A 22744-nucleotide genomic window follows, 5' to 3' on the forward strand; every position below is an offset into this window, starting at 1 on the left:
ACCTTGGTACAACAATTTCCAACTCCTGCATGAAATCGGCCCATTTTAGTCATTATACAACTGCTATCCCGCCCCCCATTTTTGTTACGTATACCCCATGTCCAGCTCAGAAACTTAGACACACCGGTTACAATGAGATTTGAAGTATCGGTTTTTAAAATTCTCCTGGCTACATGTGCCGATCTAGGGTTCCTACGCGAACATATTGGCTTGAGTCAGTTCCTCCTTGGCTGTTGGTAGGCTGGGCATACAAATAAAAAATGCTCTACAGTCTCGCTATAATCTTGACAAAAAACACACTTATCATTACTAGCAGGGCACCATTTGCTTGTAAAACATCGTAAGGGAAGCGTACCAATTCTAAAATGATGGTAAAGCTTACGGTCATGAGGCTTGGTGATAAGGTCCCAATAACTTTCCAAATTGGCTTCATCCTTGATGTCTAAGAAGGCCCTCGATAATGGCTGACTTATATGGGAAGAAAATCTCTTGAGTTTAACCAACTCCCAATATGCTGCTTTATAGATCTTCTTTGGTGGAAAATCCGCAGCCTCTGGGTGTTCCCATAGGTTACTTATCCCCATTTCTGTCAGCATAGTTTTAATTGAGGACAGCCATAGGATCTTATAAGCTCCACTCATCCTCCTCACTTCCAGTAAGGCCTTAGCATACAAAGAGAGTTCCGGAGTAATCCAGAGGCGCCTCCAGAATGCCAATGGTCTGTAACAAGCTACATCTTTAAAAGCATGATAGCCCAAATCAAGAAGCAACGGTAATATAGGTGACGATTGTGGTAGACCAACTATAGATCTCATAAACTTATGATGGGCTATGGAAAGTGAAGTTAGATTACAAAAATTTCAGCTCCGTATAGAATAGCTGGGCTAATTTTGGTTGTATATATCTTTATAATAGGTGCAATAGGTTTGGTTTGGGACAACCTGTGTTCCTTAATCAGTGCACCGGCCAACTGAGCATGCTTTAGAGCCAGTATTTCGACATGGGGCTTCCAGCTTACTTTATCATTAAATGTGATACCCAAATAGGTGAACACACCCGTTTGCTCCAATAGAACTCCGCCCATGTAAACATTAGCTTTGGTGGGCTTAGTCTTATGAAGCACCATAAACTTTGTCTTCCCCACATTGACCACTAGCTCATGTTCGCGGCAAAACACCTCAAAACGAGACAGGGGCTGCAGAAAACGAGACAGTGCCGCCTGCAGCCCCTGTCTCGTTTTAGAAATCAGCAGGATATCGTCCGCGAACATGAGCAGTGGTACTTTCATGCCAGCTAACATTGGCGCATCAGTTGGGTGATTTACAAAGTATTGAACTACCCCATTTATAAATAAGGAAAACAGGGTAGGGGCCAGCTCACACCCCTGTCGAACCCCTTTTGCGACCCTAAACCTGTCTGTGGTCTCACCCGGTTTGCCCCAACGAACCTGCGCATAAGTACATTCGTGAAACTTAACCAAATTTCAACCAAACATGGGGCATCCCCATTACCAGTAATACATTCCACAGTTTCTTCCGAGGAACAAGATCAAAGGCGGATTTTAGGTCCACGAAGGCCGCAAAGAGCAAACCCCCACCTAAGACCACCTCCTTCCCATATATTAAAACAAATCTAAAGGCCTGATCAAGAGTGCTTGTAAGTGACCAAAATCCTGCCTGTAAGGGGGTTAAGATGTTAGTTTTGGTCATCCGTCCCTGAATCCGCCCAAGGACTAATCTGGCTACGATCTTCTGAACAGTGTCAATAAGGCTAATGGGCCGGTAGTTCGCTGGTTCAGAGCGATCCCCCTTCTTGTAGATCGGCAAGATCTCTGCCCCAAACCAAAATTCCGGGAGCGGGGCCCACTTACTATGGCATTTGCTAACAATTTAATGTATGGGACCCATAGATCTTTATCTTGTTTGAACAAATCTGCAGGAATGCAGTCGGGCCCCGGGGCCCTGACACTCGGAACTAACCTTAGCACAGACTCTACCTCTCTACAAGTAAAATTCAATGGTTCGTTATATAAAATAGGTTGGGCGATCTCCTTGCTACTATGTGATGACAAACTGTGCTTCAAAATATGTCACCCATAGTTCTGGGGCCACAATGGTTGCTTGGAAACTGTTGCTGCGGACTATTACCCCACTTAACTAAATGCCAAAATTGGGTCATGTTCCTCCCAGCTTTTCCTACAGTAAATATCAGGAATTTTCCGTGTTTTTCAAAATGGTTATCTGAAAGTAGGCATCTTTTAGATCAACTGAACACAAAAATCTCAATGTATCAATTGTAGGTACATTTGATGTCAAGCTGGCATCCTGAATTCTAGTCTCTTTCGTAATTAGTTGGATTGTCTTCAGTCTAGAATTGGACAGTATTCTTTTTTGGGAACCTCTTTGTTATACAGGAACAGGTTGCTTGTTTTTATTGGAGAGAGAAAATCTTCTTTCTTAATGTGTGCAGCTGATGTTTTGGTGCACCTTTTAGTGGAACTGTCGGAGGAGGTTTGAATTGGATAGCATATTTGTGTTTGATAATTTGTAGAACCCACCTGGCTGATGTTATTTGGATTCACTCGGTTAGGTGTTTTTATACAATAGCTCCCACCGTAGTGGTGAGTAAAGGAGAAGAAGTGAAGACCTTATTATTTAGACTGGATTCTTGACTTGCGGATGATGAGGAACGTTGCTGCTGTTGGCTTTGGTGGGCTCTTCCTCTATGGGACGTCTTTGATAAGGTATTTCGAATTGCTGTTATTGTCTCTGATTGTTTGCCTGTAGGTCTACTGAGAGGATTGTACCTTCAGACGTTGCTGGTATCTGAAGTTATGATGTCAGTATTGAGATCTGTAATATCTTTTACATTCTTACAGGCCCACTGCCTTTAGAGTCTGGTTTAAGAGATATAAGTCTTATCCAGAATGATTGTTTAAGCAAGATACTATGGCAATACTGAGAGGCAACTAAATCTGCAGAATCAACAGTTGCATTGATGACTTTGTTTAGGACTAGCTTTCCTTCTAGAATGACTTCTAAAAAGTCTTGTTTGCATTCCCTCAGTAAGTTCTTCAAAAGACTATAATGTCCGAAAGCAGTTTATCAACCCTTCTCAGTAAGGTTTTCAATGACCATTTTAAAGTGGACCACATCAGAACCATACACCTTGTGGCTAGTAGCATCAATTCTTTCACTTTTGCGGTCAGGATATATTGAGGTTTCTAGTGTAGGCGTTTGTTTCCACAGGAAGGGCACACTACAAATGGTGAAGATACTCTTCACTAACTTAGATGTATAACTTGTGATGGGACATTAAAAACATTAAATGAAGTCGCAAATCTGTAATTGTAAGGAATCACACCCCAAGCAATAAGAAAATAAAAATCCTCAGACAGTATTAGGATCTAGCCAGCATGATCTGGAAAAAACTGAGGCATTTAGGCAAACTACCAGAACAATGCACACTGGGATCTGAAATCTTCTGACTTCTTATGAAAATGCCTTTTGAACAAAAGACTATGGTGTACAAATAGGAAATATAATGCATAAAACGCATGCGACAGACAACGGCAAGTGTGCATTGTATCAGAATACACGTTTTCAAAAACAACCGTGAACACAAACATTCTAATTGTGTACATTTATATGACAAAAAAATCCACTGTCAAGTGCTTTGTAGTACTGTTCCAGTGGCATTACCATGCCATCACCTCTTGGCGTCTTTGATCCTGTAAACTCTGAATCCCATCAATACTGTACTACGAATAGCATTGAATGTTCACGATGCTTATGATTAAATGAAATAGTTTTTTTCTACAATGTACTACTTCTCTAGAGTTAGGTTAGTCTATACTACATCAAATATCTAAAAATCTTAGATTGATATGTCCTGAGACCTCAAAGACTGGAGACCACTGTTGTGTACAGTAATTCTGATGCCTCCATCTGCCTATCTTGAAGTCATCCTACTTACACAGTCTGCCCATTTTAGCCAGGAATAAATCATAAAATGTCCTACGTTGAGGGCCACCGTGGGGTTTCAATGGCTTGGTAAAAGATATGCTAGTACGTTTTCACCAATAAGGATACCATTTTATTTTAACTCTCAAGAACAATTTAAGGTGGGAGGTAGTGCAAAATATGCAAATCTAAAAAAAAGATTATTGATAAAGTTTGGCCATACCATCAAGTACAGTGTTAACTTTCATAAGCACATCTAGACCAAATGCACACGAGGCAAGACAAACAAGTTACTTGTCTTCGGTAATGCGGTATCTGGTAAAGACTATATCTAGCCAATGAATACTTACCATTGAATTTTCCCAGGCGTCAGACTGGATCTGGAGCAGTATGCCTGTGCAGCAGTAGGTGGCGTTGTTTGGCTCCGCATGTGTCGTCTGTGTCATCCACGGCAGAAGTGAAGTCCGTAGCACCTATATATGCACCACCTAGGTGCGCTAATATCAGTTTCCTTTCACTGCTTTCCATGCCCGAAGTGCAGAGCCATGAAGAACAGTGACCACTGGGGTGGAAAACTGGAGCCCTGAAAGGTATCAGCCTTGTCCCTGGTAATCCGTTCGCAGACCGGGGAGGGTTGGTGGGTTGGGAAGGAATATGAGGCTAGATATAATCTCTAACAGATAAAGCATTACCAAAGGTAAGTAACTTGTTCACCTGAGAGAGACTTTTAGCCACCAACCTTTTACCTTTGAATAGATACCAGCCGCGGCCCGTGCAGGTAAGAGCGGTTGGGCTGGGTGATGGGGATGTAGGGGCTGAGGGATTTCGACAGACGACCACGAAGAAAAAATAATTATTTATTTAATTATTCCTCATGGTCATCTGTTGAATCCCCCCACAACCTGGCCCCCCTGCCCAACCACTCTTAGCTGGACGGGCCGCTCCTGATAGATAACTATGCAATACCATTCTCAGAAGTGGGACTGTGGAGCAGTACCCCTGCACAGCAGTAGGTGGCGTCTTTCGGCTCCGCATGTGTCGTCGGTGTCGTCTAAGCCAGAAGTGACAATACCATTCCTGGAAGTGGATCTGCGGAGCAATCCCACACAAGAAAGTCCTGCGGGACCGAAACGGCAAAGAGCCCATCCCTACGGACCAGACAGCAATGTTTGGTGAATGTGAGCAGGGAAGCCCTCATACCTGCCAGGCAGATGTCCAGGATTGGAACCCTGCATGCTAACACAGTGGTTGCAGTCTGGTGGAATGAGGTCGCAAGCCTTCAGGAGGTTGCTTCTTGGCCAGTGCACAACAGATTGTGATGCAGAGCACAACCCATCTGGAGGTGCATTGCCCGACCTTTCTTCGCACCAACATACCCCACGAAGAGTTGATCGCTCACCTGGGATTCTCTCGTGCGGTCCAGGTAGAATGACAAAGCTCTTTTGGGGTCCAAAGGTGGGGTTGCTCCTCTTCTTTAGAGGGATGTGGAGGAGCACAAAAGTTAGGCAAGCTGATAGATTTGTGTGAGAAAGTGCCATCTTTCTTGCCTTGGTATGCCCCCACTTTTTTTCTGAACTGCTAATGTACTTTGACTGAGTGTGCCCTGGGTCCCTGCCAACCAGGAACCCAGGGCCTGTGTTCCTTCGCTACAAAGAAAAGCTATGCTGAAACAAAACACCCAATTGGCATCTCTGGCCACCTGTCAGCCCCTAGTAAATGGTACCCTAGGTACCTAGGACATGGTGACCAGAGAAGATCTCTGAGGGCTGCAGCACTTATTGTGCCACCCTCAGGGACCCTGTACCCTGGCACCCACACACTGCCTTTGCAGGCTGAGTGCCTGAGTACAGAACTAAAGCAAGAGTCGACATGGCACACATCCCTGTGTGCCATGCCCACAGAACCCACTGCCCTGGCATACTTCAGTCACGCCTCTAGCTGGGTGCCCTATGCCAGAGGTGAGGGCACCGGGGCATGGGCCCTGTGCCCCTACAGTACCCAGGGCCATTCCTGGGCACTGTAAGTGCAGTGATGCCATTTAAGAGTATATGGTGCTGGGAGGTCGTCATTACGAACTCCACAGCACCATAATGGCTACACTGAAGACTGACAAGTTTGGTACCAAACTTCTCAGCACATTAAACCCGCAATGATGTCAGTGTGGGATTTAATGTAAAATGCACGAGAGGGCATCTTAGAGATGCCTTCCAAAACCTGAACCTAAAATCCACGTCTGGGCTGAGTGGCTGCAGAGGCTGCCACACAGCAGACATGTTGCTGGACCCCGGGGAGGAGAGCCCCACGCTCTCCTGGGCCTGCAACAATGCACATCCTGGGCGAGGTGATATGCCTCCTCCCCCAGGATGGACAGGGGGAAGCTTCAAAGGCATACCGCCTCTGAGAGCTTCTCTATACCCAGCAACTAGCCCCCCACCAGGCCTACCCCAACCCTGGCGTCAAAAACTACGTCAGGAAGGGGGGGGGGGGGGTGCCAACCTGTGCCAACTCCACCCCTCAGGTGGAGGAGGCGAGGTTAAGCACCACCCCGGCCATCTAGTAGATGGGGAGTCCTGCCCAATCCCAGCTAGGCTCCTGTCCCCCCTCCCACAGTAGAGGAGCAGGCTAGGGGGTGCACTCACTCCAGGACAGGGACCCATTGGTCCCTGCCCTTGCCCTACCTGTAACACCCTTAAATTCAGTATTTAGGGGCTCCCTGAACCTTCCTTCCTTAGATCCCGATATCAAAAAGAAGATCAAAAAGAAGAAGACCTCCGCGGACAGCAACCTTGGGACACCCAGAGGACCTGCCTGCCTTGACCCTCTCGACGATTGGGACTCCCATCAGCAGAGGCTCTGCTGCAACAACCCACCTGGTGCCCACCAGGAAGCTCCGGACCAGCCCACTCTGCACCAGCCGAGTCCGGGCCGGGCCAACACGAACCAAGACCACAAGGACGTCCTCCCGGCGACTGGGACCCGAAGTCCAGTGCCCAAAGACCCTCCTCGACAAACCAGCCGACGCCTGCAGACTCAGAACCAGGGGCCACCCCAACCGCGACCAGCCGAGGGTAAGCTTTTCCGACACCCAAAGACACCCCTGCACCCTACAGCCCCCTGTGCCTCCCTTTGGGGTACCTACCTGTGCTCCAACAACCCAACTTATCTCTCGAAGTGCTGGTCGCCCCTGGAGAGTCACCGTCCCCGAGCCTGCAGCCTTTGAGCCTTTTTCAAGATCCTCATTGGATAACATTGAGCGCCCGACGGCTCAAAAGCACCCTGCACCCAGCCGCCCGAGTGCCGCTGGCTGAGACCTCTTTGCCCTATCCTACTTCCCCCCTTGCCCAGAGCAAGTGATCAGGAGCCCAGCTGCCAGAGCCGCGTGGCCTGCTAGCCGGCAGCCACCAACCGAAGGCCCCCTTTCCCTCATTTGATAACATTGGGCCTACCTACCTCTGCACCCGGCCGCCGCTGGGACTGAATTAACTGTACTCACCTGACCCTGGGGGACCCCAGAGTCTATGCCCGGAACCCTAATTTCACCAACCAAGTACTCAGCTGGAAACCAGTAATTCACTTACCTGCCATTGGCTAACATTGACCCATTTTTGACTCGAAAATTTTCTAAGTGTGAAGTTTTGAAAACTGAAAATATTCCTATAAAATCAGCCAAAGTCTGAATTCGAAAATACTCACCTGTGATCATGAGAGAAGCCAGTACTGTACATTTCAGCCCAGTACTGAACCACAAAATTAATCCCTAGCGGGGTTACTAGTAACCTGTATTTTCTCCATAGGAACCCATTGTCTGCTTTTCTATGAAATTTCTTCTAAGTGTCTACTTTTGAAAACTGCAAATATTCTTTAAAGATCGTACGACATACTGAAACGCAATTACCTACCTGTTTTAAGTTACGCCCCCAGTGCTGGCGATCGTACTTTACCTATAACCTGAATTTCCTCCCATTGAATACCATTGTGAGAATCACCTCGAAAAGTTTCTAAGTGTGAACTTTTAAAACAGCTTTATATTCAAGAAAAATCATCACTGTAACTAAAACGTTTTTGCTAATCTGGTTTTAGCTTAGACCACAGGACTGAATCCAAGATCTAGTCCTGGAACTACCAAAGTAATCCATAAAGTAATCAACACATTGAGCTCAATGCTAGAGTGTGTGTCAGAACTGCATTGCTATTAGCTAACCTGTGATTATTGTGTGTACAAACCTATTGCTCCTCTGCAAAGTATTTACCTGAGAGTACTTGTATCTCGAAAAGTATATTTTTATAACTGTTGGTTCTAAAAATAAAACAACTATATCTAAGGATATAATAACAATTGGCCTAGAGTTCAGTTCTTGAGTGTGTGAAACCTTTTGCTGACTGAGTGTGTACAACAAATGCTTTACACTGTCCTCTGGTACTGCCTTACTGCTCGGCCAAGCTACCACTTTGGAGAGTAAGGTCAGTTCTGACTTTAACCTCTGTTAAACCTTTGGGGTTTGTGGACACTATACACACTGTACTGCCTTATTGTCCAGTGTATATGGAGCCACCTTCTCACAATTGGCCTACATAAAATGGGGTGACCACTTTCGGAATAAAGGAGGGGCTTGTGCGAAGCACCAATTTGTCAGGATAGACTGAGAGGTCAGGAAGACAAGGCCTACAGCTCACTTACTGTACATGTTGATGTAATCGCCACAAGGAAGGCAATTTTGAATGTCAAAAGCCTGAGGGGAAAATTATGGAGAGGCTCAAAATGAACACACATTAAAAAAGTTAAAAGCAGACGAGGGTCCCACTGAGGAATAATAAATGGTGAAGGAGGGAATAGAGTGACAAGACCGTTTTTGTAATCTATGTACATTAGAGGACTTATACAAAGAGAATCGCTCAGGAAGCTGCTAAAACGCTGAAAGAGCAGAGTGATAGCCCTTAAGAGTGCCCAAAGCACAGCCCTGCTGGGCAAGGGAAAGAGTGAAGAGGAAGACTTCAGAAAGGGGGCAGAAAGGGAATCAATAGTGTCTGAGAGGGAGTCAGGTGGGACTTTGGTTTGTTTATAGTGAACCCCAGTAAGTGCAAGAGGTTCGCTGTAGTCTGGAGGTGGGAGGTAACAGCCAGCAGCGGGCCCGCCTTTAACAGCCAGTCTTCGAGCTAGGGGAAGATTGCACCCCTGATCTTGGCAGATGAGCTGAAACCAAGGCCATCAAATTGGTGAACACGAGAGCGTGATTGGTAAGGCCAAAAGGGAGCACAGTGAACTGAAAGTGCTCGTGGCCTACCATACACTGCAGATAGCGCCAGTGGGCAGGCAGGACGGGAATGTGGAAGTAGACGTCCTGCAAGTCCAATGCTACCATCCAGTCTCCTGGGTCCACGGTAGACAAGACCACAGCCAACGTGAGCATTTAGAATTTCTACTTTTTGAGGAAGACATTAAGGGCCTGCAGATCTAGACCAGGACAAAGGCCTTTGTCCTTTTTGGGAACCAGAAAGTAGCGGGAACAGCAACCACAGCTTACTTCTGGCACCAGAACCCTCTCTACGGCTCCCTAGGCCAAGAGAGGCAGGATCTCCTCTCAGAGAAGGGACAGATGATCCTCCGTCAGCTGGTTGTGAGATGGAGGCATGGGTTGTTGCGTATGGGAGTAGCCCCTTCGGATGATTTGCAAAACCCACCTGTCTGATGTAATGGACAGGTCAGTGGGGCAGAGAATTCTGCCACCAACTTGATGCCCATGGTGGTAAAGGCAAAGAGAACAATTGATTAACTGAATGCTGAAAATGTCAAACATTCACCTCTGTACAGACATCTGGGCCTAAATCAATCCTTTTTTTTGCTCCCCATGCCACTCCTGTTTAAACATAGCCATATGCAAATCAGTCTTGACCCAGCTCCCCATGGGAACAGTCCAGCCTGAACTGCCAGGCTAGGTCCTACCTGGACTGGAAACAAACATCCTGTGACCAGTTTCAGGGTATCACCCCTCATCAATCAGGCTAGCTTGACTCCAGTGGCAAGGAGAGCACAGGACCCACGCCTGGGCATGCCCATCCAAATCGGGGTAATAAATACAAAAAAACAATTGATGGACTGAATGCTGAACAATGTCAATCATTCACCCCAGTATAGAGATTGGGCCCTTAATCCATCCCATGGGAACAGTCCAGCCCAAATTGCGAGGCCAGGCCCTACCTGGACCAGGAACAAGCATTCTTGGAACCGGTTTCAGGGTATGACTATGACCTCAGACTCTGCACCTGAGACCTTTCTCTCAACTGGGACCTCGATTTATGCACAGTTACATGCTGGGCTGCCATGAGCTTGAGGGATCGCTCCACAAGGCCTTAGGATTTATGACGTGGCAATCAGAGCAAGACTTCGGGTCATGGCCCCGCTCCAAACACCACAGGCAGACATGGTGTGGGACCATCACTGACATCGCCGATGACAGGCTCGGCAGGGCTTGAATCCCGTCTTCCTAGCTGACACCCTACACACCAGGAAGAAAAACATAAGAAAACACTCTACAAAATGTCGAAGAAATCCAGTCAGTGACTGAGGCATAGCTCTTCACCCGATCAATGCTGCCTGGCACGTAAAGAAAAAAGAACTGACGTCAGCGCACCTAGGTGGCACCTAGATAGGCACGAACGACATGTGGAGCGAAACAACGCCACCTACTAGTGCGCAGGATTACTGCTCACAAAAAATCTACCGGATCCAGTCTGACGCTTGGGGAAATTCAAAAGTAAGAAATCTGCAGCTAGAAGTCTCTTAAAGATACGTTAAGCACAGAGATTGTGTGTAATACATTTCAAAAGAACATAAATGTTCATTTACACCTTAGTTCAGTGACCTAGGTCCTGAAAGAGACTTATCAGGAGAAAACACTGTTTCCACAGGTAGATTGTCTCCAGGGTCAAAACCCTTGTCATTCACTCTGGGTTGGTTTTTCTATGACTGCCCACCTGTTCCAGAAGTCGTGCCTGCTCACTCAGTCTGGTTTCCATCTTTGTGATCACTTCATGCAGCCTGCTTCTTTCCTCTTCCATGTCCCTCTGCTGCCTGGTTAACCTCTCCTGCAGGACTGAGAAAGAAAAATAAAATCCCTCTGCTGCTCTGATGAAGTAGACTACCTCTCTGCTAACTCTTATCAGAAAATTAAAGTTTATAACTGTCACTCTCTTGTGCAGGGGTATGTAATACGTATTTCTACATGGACACAGGAGGAGATACGTCGGCTTGAGAATCTCTGCTTATCAGAAGAAAGAAGAGTTCAAGTAGTTTGTTGAACTTGGAATTAAACTATAAAATGTCAATACGCTATATATTTTCAAAATATTTAAATAATCTTAAGTCACAGCCCCCTCAGCCCTATGAAGCAAAACATACTTTGGAGTGGAGGGTACAACTGGAAAGAAATTTCCTTTCCCCTTTATAGCATAGTTTTGGGATTAGAGAGAGACACAATTAATGAGAGAGATGGTTAATTAATTTGTGGAAAAGAAAGAAAATAAATGAGTGGATGAGAGAGAACAATAAAAAAAAAAAGAGACTGGCTAAGGGAGGAGAGTTTGTCTATAAAGGCACAACAGTAATGAAGTATGGGCAGGACTCATCTTTATAGAACACATCCCTCTGAGCGCAAGCAGGACGGGGTGGACAGCAGGATAGCAGCAATAGGCTTAGTTTCAAATAAGAGGACCCAGCTCCTGTCTTAATACTTGATGTGATCCCGGGCATCTCCCATGTATGATCTATGAAACATTCAATAAATTGTGGAGGTTGCACTGATCCTAAGGCCCTAGATTTCAGACACGTTATCCTGAGAAACATATCTGCAGGCGCGGACTGAGTCCATAAAATAGCTCAGCTTTCAGTGGATTGAGCCTATGCCATTTGAAGGGCAGCTTTCTAACTGTGGTGTAAACCTGTACATTCCGTGTTGGTGGGAGAGAGTTCTCTTATTTCAGTGATGAACTTGTAGGTTTTGTCTAACCTATGGAATAGCTTTGCTGATTAGAGCAAAATCATGTAAAGTATGTATAACCTGAGCATTAGCTGTGCTTTGTAGGGTACATGAGGGATTACTCTGCTGTTAGTCCTGAATCTGTAGGATTTCTGAAGCCAAGGATATAGCTTTGTTGTCAAAACAATGAATGCCTACAAATCTATGCAGCTTGTAGTATAGCACTACTGTTTACAGGTAGCACTTGAATGATGTGTGTAACCAAAGAGTAGCTCTACAGTGTCAGGTCTGGATGTGTATTCTTTGTCCATCAATACATTGCTTTGCTGTCTAAAGTTATAGTCTGCGTGTCTATTTACCCCAAGGTAGAGCAATATGCAGCCTAAGGAATCCAAATGTCTGCTGTGTGCAACATGGGAGATAGACCTGATGCCTTAAACAGGAGAGGGACTGATCCCTGGTACATGGGAGACAGACCTGATGCCTTAAGCAGGAGACAGCATGATGCCTGGTACATGGGAGACAGACCTGATGCCTTAAGCAGGAGACAGCCTGATGCCTGGTACAAGGGAGACAGACCTGATGCCTTAAGCAGGAGACAGCCTGATGCCTGGTACATGGGAGACAGACCTGATGCCTTAAGCAGACCTGCTGCCTTAAGCAGGAAACAGCCTGATGCCTGGTACATGGGAGGTAGACCTGCTGCCTTAAGCAGGAGACAGTTCCAATGCCTGCATTTTATGAAATGCATTAGCTGTGCTCTACGGGGCATATACATAAAATATATTTAGACTAAGAGATAGATGCACAAGTGAAACGATATATCTGTAAGAGACATTAGTTAGTGATAGATTCCCTACCTTAGAATATCCCCAGGCTTCAGACTGGATCCGGAAAGTTTTGCTAGCAGTACCCCTGCGCATCAGTAGGTGGAGTCGTGCGGCTCCGCGTCCGTCGCTGGTGTCGTATGCGCCGAGATGATGTCACAGAGACTACTTAGGCGCCAGCCATGCATGCTGACGTCAGTTCTTGTGCATGACTTTCCGCGCCAGGAACGCAGAGCCATGCAAGACATCGACTACTGGTGCCATGAAACTAGGGCCCTGAAAGGGATGTCCTCAACCCTAGTAATCAGTGCGCAGAACGGGGAGGATGAGTTGGGCGGTAAGGAATCTATCACTAACTAATGTCTCTTACAGATATATCTTTACACAAGTAGTAACTTGTGCATCTGAAAGAGACACGTTAGTGATAGATTCCTTACCTTAGAATAGATAACCCAGCAATACCAACCCGGTGGTGGGTCCGCGAATAAGATTACACCAGAAAGTCACGGAGAACAGAACGGCCAAAGAAGCCGTCTCTCCGGACTTGACTGTCAAGGCAGTAATGCTTGGTAAACGTGTGCAGCGAGGCCCACGTAGCTGCCTGACAAATGTCCTGCAAGGGAACGCAGCGTCGCAAGGCAGTAGTGGCTGCAGTTGCCCTGGTGGAAGGGGCACACAGTCCCACAGGAGGCTCCTTCTTGGCCAACGAGTAACAGGCCTTGATGCAGAGATGATGCAGAGAACAACCCACTGAGAGATGGTCCATTTGTGCACAGCCCGACCTTTTTTGGCGCCCACTTAGCCAACAAAGAGCTGGTCAATCACCCGGAACTGTTGTGTGCGGCTCAGGTTGAAGGAGAGCGCACGTTTTGGGTCCAGACGGTGGAGCCTCTCTTCCTCTCTGGAAGGATGCAGAGGCTGAAAGAAGGTTGGCAAAGTGATGGTCTGCTCGATGTGGAAGGGCGTGACAACCTTTGGCAAGAAAGAAGGACGGGTCCTCAGAACCACCTTGTCCGGATGAATAGAAAGGAAAGGAAGTTTAGATGAAAGAGCCTGGAGCTCACTCACTCTTCTGGCAGAGGTGATAGCAACCAGGAAAGCAGTCTTCAAGGTGAGAAGACGCAAAGGAGAATTATGAAGGGGCTCGAAGGAAGCGCACATCAGAAAAGTCAAGACAATGTTTAAGTCCCATTGAGGCATGATGAACGCACTGGAGGGAACGTGTGCGTAATGCCTTTCAGAAAACAGTTAACAACCGGGGACTTAAAAACAGAAGGCTGATCAGGAAGCCGTAGAAAGGCTGAAAGGGCCGAAAGATAACCTTTGATAGTGCTCAGAGCAGAGGCCTGCTGGGCCAAAGAAAGAAGGAACAAAAGTGGTATAGGTGGAAAGGCGTACAACAGACTGCAACTCCACTCGTGACGAAAAGCGTTGCCCAGAGAGTGCCGCCTTGGAAATTCCAACGCGCAGAACTGATGGCATTGCTCGTTCTCTTCGGTTGCGAATAGATCTAACCAAGGCTCTCCCCACTGCAGAAAGAGACCTTGCGCCACGTCCGAGTTCAGACACCATTCGTGATCCAACATGCACCCAGGGCTGAGTTTGTTCGCCCTGGCGTTCAGAGAACCTGACAGGTGTTGAACCACCAAGGTAATGCTTTGATGTTCCAGCCACGTCCAGAGGCGTTGAGCCTCCTGACATAGGGTCCAGAACCCCACCCCGCCCTGTTTGTTGCAATACCACATGGCGGTGGTGTTGTCAGTGAACACCTGCACTACACTTCCCCGAACAGAGGGTAGGAATGCTTTCAGTGCAAGTTGGATCGCCCAAAGCTCCAAAAGGTTGAAATGAAGCTAGGACTCCGCCCGAGACCAGAGGCCTCTGATCTCCGCCTTTCCCAAGTGGCCTCCCCATCCCAGGAGGGACGTATCCGTCACCACTGTGTGCTCCAGTTGGGGAAGGAAGAGGGATCTGCCACTGACCCAATCGCGATTCATGAGCCACCACTGCAAGGGGCGTGTAGTGCCCTCCGAGATCTGGACGTGATCGGACAGGTTGCCCTGATGCAGAGCCCGCATGTGCAATCTGGCATGTTGCACCAGCAGGATGCAGGACGCCATCAGGCCCAAGAGCCGGAGCGTCATCCTGACTGAAACCCGGGACAGAGGCTGAAAGATCGGAATCATAGCCTGCATGTCCCGGAATCGCTGCTCAGAGGGATAAACCCAAAACTGCGTCGAATCCAGAACCGCTCCGATGAAAGGGAGCTTCTGAGAGGGACTCAGGTGAGACTTCGCTCATTGATGGAGAACCCCAGCAAGTGCAGGAGGTCGGCTGTAGTCTAGAGGTGGGTGACGACTGCCTGGGGCGAGCCCGCCTTCAACAACCAGTCGTTGAGGCAGGGAAAGACTGACACCCGTGACCTGCGCAGGTGAGCTGCGACCATCGCCATTACTTTCGTGAACACCCGAGGGGCGCTGGTAAGGCCGAAGGGGAGCAGGGCAAACTGAAAATGCTCCTGACCTCCGAACCGCAGGTAACGCCAGTGGGCTGGCAGGATGGGGGTGTGAAAATATGCGTCCTGCAAGTCCAACGCTACCATCCAGTCTCCAGGGTCGAGGGCAGTCAAGACCTGAGCCAGTCAACATCTTGAACTTCTCCTTCCAGAGTAAGCAATTGACGTCCCTGAGGGCCAAGATGGGGCGTAAGCCCCCTTTGTCCTTCTTAGGGGCCAGAAAGTAGTGGGAATAACAACCACATCCTACTTCCGGCCCAGGAAGGCGCTTGATGGCCCCCTTGGCCAAGAGGGCCATAACTTCCTGCTGGAGAAGCGCAAAGTGATCCCCCGACATGCAGTGGGATCGAGGTGGCATGGCCGGGGGATAGACTCAAAGGGGAGGGAGTAACTCCTCCTAACGAGCTGCAGCACCCACTTGTCGGAAGTGACAGAACGCCAATGGAGAAGGTGATGACGAATCCTGCCAACCACCGGCGTGGGATGCGACCTCAAGCTCAGACTAGGAAGGCTTCGAGGTTGATGTCGCGGGGCGGAGGTGGACTGACTCTCATGCGGGCCCCCGGAGCCACCCCGGCTTTCTTCACACCCAAGCTGAGTTTGGTTCTGCTCAGGCTTTTGGCTGAATGAAGGGGCGCCTCTGCCATGGCCACGAAAGGAATGAAAGGTAGACGTGGCCGGGCACGTGGTGGAATGGCCCAAGGACTTGGCGGTAGCTCGAGAGTCCTTAAAACGCTCCAGTGCAGTGTCGGCCTTATCACCAAACAGGTGAGTGCCGTCAAAAGGCACGTCGATGAGCGAGCTCTGGACGTCCAGGGAAAACCCGGTGGACCTCAACCAGGCGTGGCGAAGAAAGCGCGATGGTCGTGGAGATTGCCCTACCAAGGGAGAGTGCGGTGTCCAGGCCGCAACGAATGGTGAACATAGCTGCATCCTTACCCTCAGCAACAGCCTGAGACAGCACAGTCTGGACCTCCTCCGGGCACTGAGGCAACACCTCAGCAACGGTATCCCACACCGCGTGGGAATAGCGTCCCAAAAGGCACGCAGTGTTCACGAACTGCAGCCCCAGGCTGGCGGATGAGAACAAACACTTACCAAACTGTTCCAACTTCTTAGAGTCCTTATCCAGCGAGCCGAGGGGAAAAGCACTCAGGGACGTAGAGGCTTGAATGACTAAACTCTCCAGTGTGGGATGAGTAGTCAGAAAGGCAGAGTCACCCGGCGCCGGGCGATGACGCCTGGCGACATTTTCTATCCACAGGAGCCCCTGTGGCTGGCCGCGACCAAGTGCCCAACAAGATTTCAGTGATGGTATCGTTAAAGGGCAGCAGTAGCTCTGACGAGGTGGAAGCTGACTGGAGCACCTCAGTGAGGAGATTAGTCTTAAGGGTCACCGCGGGGAGATCGAGGGTAAGGACCGCCGCTGCCTGACGAAGCACCGCCGTATACGAGGCACCTTCCTCCATCGTGGGCAGGGGAGAGCGAAACCCCGGATCAGAGGAGACTTCGAGGCCCCCGGCCTCCTCCAAATTGTCCACCCAGTCCTGCTCAGAATCACACTGACAAGCAAGAGTGTCTTCTGACCCCTCCCACCTGTCCTCCGCCACCAGTACTCTCGGCGGCGGGGCAGGGATCGGGGAGGGAAGAAACGTGCCGGGAACGGCACTGGCTGGGGCTGAGCCGGCGCCGTGTCCCAATTCGGATCCCAGGCGGGGACAAAACCCTCCGGGAACCGGGGCAGAGGCGGAACCAGTGGTATCCACTGCGGCGCTGCCGCAGAGCAGAGGGCGGCGCCGAGGGCGGAGCGGGTAGTATGGGACCTCTTGGCACCATGGCCGGAGCCAGCTGCGCAGGATCCTGCGGCGCCGGAGACGCTGGCGGCGCCGGGCTGAATCCGCCGGAGGAGTCGACGGACCAGCAGGATCCTAACACAGGACCGCGGGACCTGATATCGCACCGGCGGGAACCCGAGGCCTAAACAGGCGGTCCATGGCAGCAAGGAATTCTTTCAGGTGTGTGGGAGTCGCCAACGGACCCGGGTAAGGCGGGTAGGCCGCGGGACTCCCAGGCTCCAGAGGAGCAGCAGGGGTGGAGCTCCGGTCCCCCTCATCCGCATCTGAGGACCGACGGGGGGACGACGGAGAGAGAACATGCTTCTTCGACTTCTTTTTGTGTCGTCTCTTATCCGAATACGAGGGTGAAGACTTGGATCCCGAGGAGCGGTGATGACGGCTGCGTGAGCGGTCACGAGGACGCCGGGACGATTGCCAAACTTCAAGCAACTTCCGGCGCCGCTCCATCAAGGCCTTCGGGGCCATAACCCTACAGTCCAGACAGGACCGGGAGTCATGGTCACGCTCCAGGCAGTAGAGACAGACGTCGTGAGGGTCCGCCACCAACATATTGCGATGGCAGGCCCCGCAGGACTTAAAACCAGCCATCCCTACTTGCACCAGCGAAAACCAACACGAGACAAAAGTCTCAAAAAGATAGTCAAAAAATTACTGAGGTACGTGCTCTATCCGGATCTGCGCTTACTGGTGCGGAAAAAGAAAGAACTGACGTCAGCGCACATGGTGGTGCCCAAGTAGTCTCCTTGACATCATCTCGGCACATACGACGCCAGCGACGGACGCGCAGCTGCACGACGCCACCTACTGACGCGCAGGGGCACTGCTAGCAAAACTTTCCGGATCCAGTCTGACGCCTGGGGATATTCTAAGATAAGGAATCTATCACTAACGTGTCTCTTTCAGATCTGCTGTTTATTATCGAAATCTTAACATTTTTTGTTATCAGGCAGAAAGCTCTGCTATCTAAAAACAAAAAATGTTTCTTTGAAGAATAGCTCTTCTTTGTGCAAACAGAGCTTGTAAAGGTTTGTGAAGGCTGAGACACAGTTCAGCTGTCTCAAAGGCACCTGGGGAATATATAATCTGTGACAGTATGCAGCTTGAGCCTGTAAAATCTGAGTCTTCTGAGAGATATCTCTGCTTTCTAAATCCATAGCCTTTTGGCCTATGTTATACGTGGCATAGGTTTGCTGTAGTGAGACTGCATATTGGAGGTTCCCTACTACCATATTCCACATATTACTTTATTGTTTTGGATTTTGGGTGGAGTAGGTGGGTGTAGAGTAATGACCCCTACTTCCTATTGCAACATCAGCTATCATTAACATCAGAACCATCCTGTGTTTGCCCCTCATATGAGAAGTATTCCTCTAGGCAGAGTTTAATTTGTGTCGGTGTGAAAGTTTTGCCCAGAAGCCCATAATTGGGGCCACTGTATGTGAGACGGCAAATACCAAGGCTGCGTAGTCTTGATTCCATTTCATGTCTGTTCCATATTCAACCATATGCACCACGTCCCTTTATCTCACTCTTGCAAGTTCTTTTTAAACCCTGCTTTCTTTATTTGACGCTGTTCTTCCTTTTTTATTCTTATTCGCCACTGATATTCGCCACTATCCCATCTTGCTTAGGATAAAAATCTGATTATTTAAAATAAGTGCAGGTCCCCAAAAATGATTGCTGGTGTTCCCGACATACAACTACCAGTTCAATTACGCACTGCCTCTAGAGCAGTCTAAAAGAAGGAGGTAAGGGGAGTGCTCAGGGCGTCAGAATATTACTGTGAGAAGACAGTGAGCGAAATAGTTGACTAATATCATCCATACAGCACTCGTTTATTAAAGGGGCCATCCAGTAGAGAAAAAATTGCCTCAATCTATAACAATCCCCAACAAACAGCATTATAGAATGTTCCTTTGATGGATGATGACGCCTTGCGCTTTGAGAGCTATGATAGCATCATTCATCTCATGTCCCCTTGAAGAAGGGCTCCTGGCACTGGTTTTGAAGTGACTCTTGAAACAGGTGAAACTTTATGGACTTTTCAAATTAGGAAATGGACGGAGATGTTGCAAAGAGAGAAAGAAAGCGATTGCATGAAGGAGACAGGGTGTAAGCGAGAGAGAAGGAGAAAGGTAACGGTAATGAGTAATGATGACAATAGGAGACAGTCATGTACCGCGGAGCTGATCGTCTCGCTGGCGGGCCCCGATCTCCAACTCCTGGGAGGTATTCTGGTGCGTGCTCTCCACCTTGTATGAGAGGTCACTGAGTTTACTGGAGAAGCCCTCCATCTGCTCAATCACTCCATTCAGAGACCTGTAGGAGACAGACAAAGTTAAAATCTAAAAAACAGTGCACAGGTGCCACATCTTAGGGGCTGGGGAAGTGCTGAACATCTGAGGGGAACACACCACCAAGTCCCCTGATGCAAGCTAGGAGTCACTGTCTCTGGTAACTTGTGGATCTATATACTGCCCTGTTACTCATCAATGTTCTCCCAGCAGTGCATCACATGCTCCTTGCTGCATTATGTTCGAAGTCTGGTCGTAGCTGCCATGTGTCTGCACAATGTGCAGTTACTCTGTATTTTTGGATCCCACAGTTTATAAAACGTACAGTGTAGCTAGCACTACAACAGCAGAGGCAGAGACCTGCACTAGGCAACAGCGATGAGAAATGCTCATTTTCTCTTTCTTCCACTCTTGACCCTGAATCAGGTTCTACATAAGGAGCTTTGATCTTGGAAGGACTCCCCGCCCCCCCCCCCCCCCTCCCCGTCCATCAACCCCTTCTGCCCATTTTGGGTTTTATTGCCTGGAAAGCTTGGATTTTGAACTTTGGCTGTTGTACTACGGTGGTTGTGAATTTTGACAGGAAAATGATTGTGTCTGACGTGGTGCCGCATCAGGTACTGGCTGGTGTTTCTGAATGGTGTTCGGGATGGACTCGAAAGGCCGAGCGGGTAACCTATTTGAAAAATGTTCCTCAGGCTTATTGGACATCATGGAGTTAGTGAGATTTCTTCATCATGAGATCCTCATTACGCAATAACAAATAGGATATTAGAAAAGGTCTAGTGTCTCCCTGGAACCCTACTTAAAGACTATGTAATACTAATGTTTAATTTTCGTTCTTTATTAGATTTTCTTTGAAGGAATTAGATACAACAAAAGCTAGGAATAAATAACCACCAATGAACTTTGCCCAACCCAAGCAACCCTCCTCCATCACACCCACTCTCCAGTAAATCTCCCTGCTCAATCTCTTGCCCCGCAGTATCGTCAGGCAGTGTGGGAAAAGTATTGTTGGGGTAAATGTTGGCGATGGAGCAGATACCCAAGACTGCTGTGTGGCGGGCCATGCCAGCTGTCTGCAGCGGGGTTGCTCACAAGCTGCATTGAAGGTGCAAAGAGTGTTTTTGCGCAAATGTATTTGCGCAGCCCGCACCAGGCCCAGTACACACATTCCACCATGTCTATCTCGTCTATGGGGATTCTGTGAGGTAAAAATAGCGCTGTCTGCAGCGGCCACGGGGAGGCCAGGTCAATCTCGACCGCAACATGTGGCTGAAAAGGCGTTGGGTGAATCCAAAAATGGAGGAAACTAGCTTGGTTGCATAGAGTCTAAAATTGGGGGGCCCCATTCCACCTTTCACTAGGGGTAGCATCAGGACATCATAAGCGATACGGGACTGGCGTCCTGCCCAGATTAATGTAATAATGTTGGATCTCAGTTTTTTTTAAAAATTGTGATGTGAGTGGATTGGGGATGTTCATAAACAAGTATAGGAATTTGGAAGCACAATCATTTTTGTGATGGCGATGCGCTCAGCTAATGAAAGAAGAAGTTTTTGCCACGCTTGCATCTTGGTCTCAAGCCAGTCCATCGCTTTGCCGAAGTTAGACCTCTACAGCTCGTCCATGTCTCTGGTAAGCCAGATGTCCAGTTATCTGGTGGGACCACTAGCCCAAATGAATGCATAGTCAGTGGAAAACTGTTTAGTGGCATCTGTGAGGAGGAAAAGAACAGACTTGCTCTAGTTAACCTGAACCCCGGATAGGCAGCCAAAACAGATAACCTCGTCATGGGAGCTAGATTCTCCTGCGGTTCACGGAAATATATTGTGATGTTGTTGACATACATAGACATAACCAGGGCATGGGATGAGAAGACAATGCCTCGCTGAGTATGGTGCTGGCGTAGACGTGCTGCCAAAGGCTCCAAAGCGATGGAAAATAACATGTGGGACAGGGGGCAACCCTGTGTGGTGCCCCTAGTGATTATCTGCCCATTAACCCTGATGCGTGCCGTCGGGAGTGTGTAGAGGAGCTGGATTTTCAGTAGCAAATTCAGGCTGAAGCCCAAGAAAAGGTAGAAGATAAAAAAGAAAGGACCATTCAAGTGTATCAAAAGCCTTAGTGGTGTCCAGGAGAGGAGCACTGCAGGCAGAGAGGGGTTGATCTGGTGAAGGACAGAGAAGATGGTGTGCAGATTGTGCAAGATGGGGCGGCCAGGGATGAACCCAGATTGATCGGGACAAGCTATTGATGGCATCAACGAGTGGAGACGATTTGCCAGTAGTTTAGCGTAAATTTTGTTGTTGGTATTGATAACCGATAAGGGGCGATAGGAATCGCTGCTCTCAGAAGATTTGTCGGGCTTTAGTAGGAGAGGAATCATAACCTTGCGGAGAGATGGGGGAAATCTGCCCAGGTCAAGAGATTCGTCATAAATCTCAGCCAAATGTGGGACGAGAAAAGGCCCATAACTCTTTATAGAATGCAAGGGTGAGCCCATCTGAGCCAGTGGCTTTCTCGCCCGGGAGTCCCACAAAGACTTTGGAGACTTCCTCTTGAGTGAATGGTTTGTCTAGATATTCCCGATGACCACTTCCGAGCCACAGCAGCTTAATTGAGTCAAAATATTGATCCAGGGATTCCCTAGATGCGGTCTCTCCCGCAGTGTACATTTGTGAGTAAAAAGCAGAAATCCCTGCGATAATGTCTGTGGGCAGGTAGTTCTCCCAGCGACCTCATCGCAGAGTGCTGTGATATAAGAGGATGCTTGTCACTGCCTGAGAAGGTTCGCAAGGGTCTTGCCAGGGCAATCACCCTCACCATAGCAGCAAGCACGGGCCTCTCTACTCGTCTCCTCATGAAATTAAGTGAGCTTGGATCTGATAGAGGCAAGGGTGGCCGGGCTGGCGTCCTTGGATTGTTGGAGATCTAGGGTTTTGATGTCTTTTTCCAGATGCTCAAGGGTGCCCCTGATGGATTTTTAAACCCTGAATTGTTTTGCGATGCATTTCCCCCTGATCACGACTTTGAAGGCCTCCTAGATTGTTGAGGGCGACTCAAGGGAGCCGGTATTGCGCCCAAAGTAGTCTAAATGGCACCCGAATATCATCCTGGAACGCGGCAACACAACTGAATTGGGGGGCAAGCGCCATGTGAACATGTGGTAAAGGGTGAGGGGGGAATGGCAGGTGCAGACGGACAGGGGCGTGGTCAGATAGTGTACGGGTCAAGTGGTTCACTGAGGTGGCGGCATCTCAGGTAGTGAGCCAAAAGTCGATGCAGGACGAGGTTCTGAGCCTGCCAGAGATGCA

General features: G+C 48.6%; 1 protein-coding gene across 3 annotated transcripts in view; it reads right to left on the reverse strand.

Annotated features, from left to right (window-relative positions):
- The window catches only part of FBF1 (Fas binding factor 1), a 596028-nt gene that overhangs the window by 155730 nt on the left and 417554 nt on the right, over positions 1–22744 (reverse strand). For all 3 annotated transcript variants that reach the window (XM_078654557.1, XM_078654558.1, XM_078654559.1), the window contains 2 exons: positions 19313–19452; positions 10935–11053 (listed from right to left, as the gene is read on the reverse strand). In XM_078654557.1, coding sequence (XP_078510683.1) covers positions 10935–11053; positions 19313–19452 — 259 coding nt within the window. The remainder of the gene's footprint in view (positions 1–10934; positions 11054–19312; positions 19453–22744) is intronic.

The sequence above is a fragment of the Lissotriton helveticus genome, chromosome 7, assembly GCF_964261635.1.
Source record: "Lissotriton helveticus chromosome 7, aLisHel1.1, whole genome shotgun sequence".
NCBI classification, from domain to species: domain Eukaryota; kingdom Metazoa; phylum Chordata; class Amphibia; order Caudata; family Salamandridae; genus Lissotriton; species Lissotriton helveticus.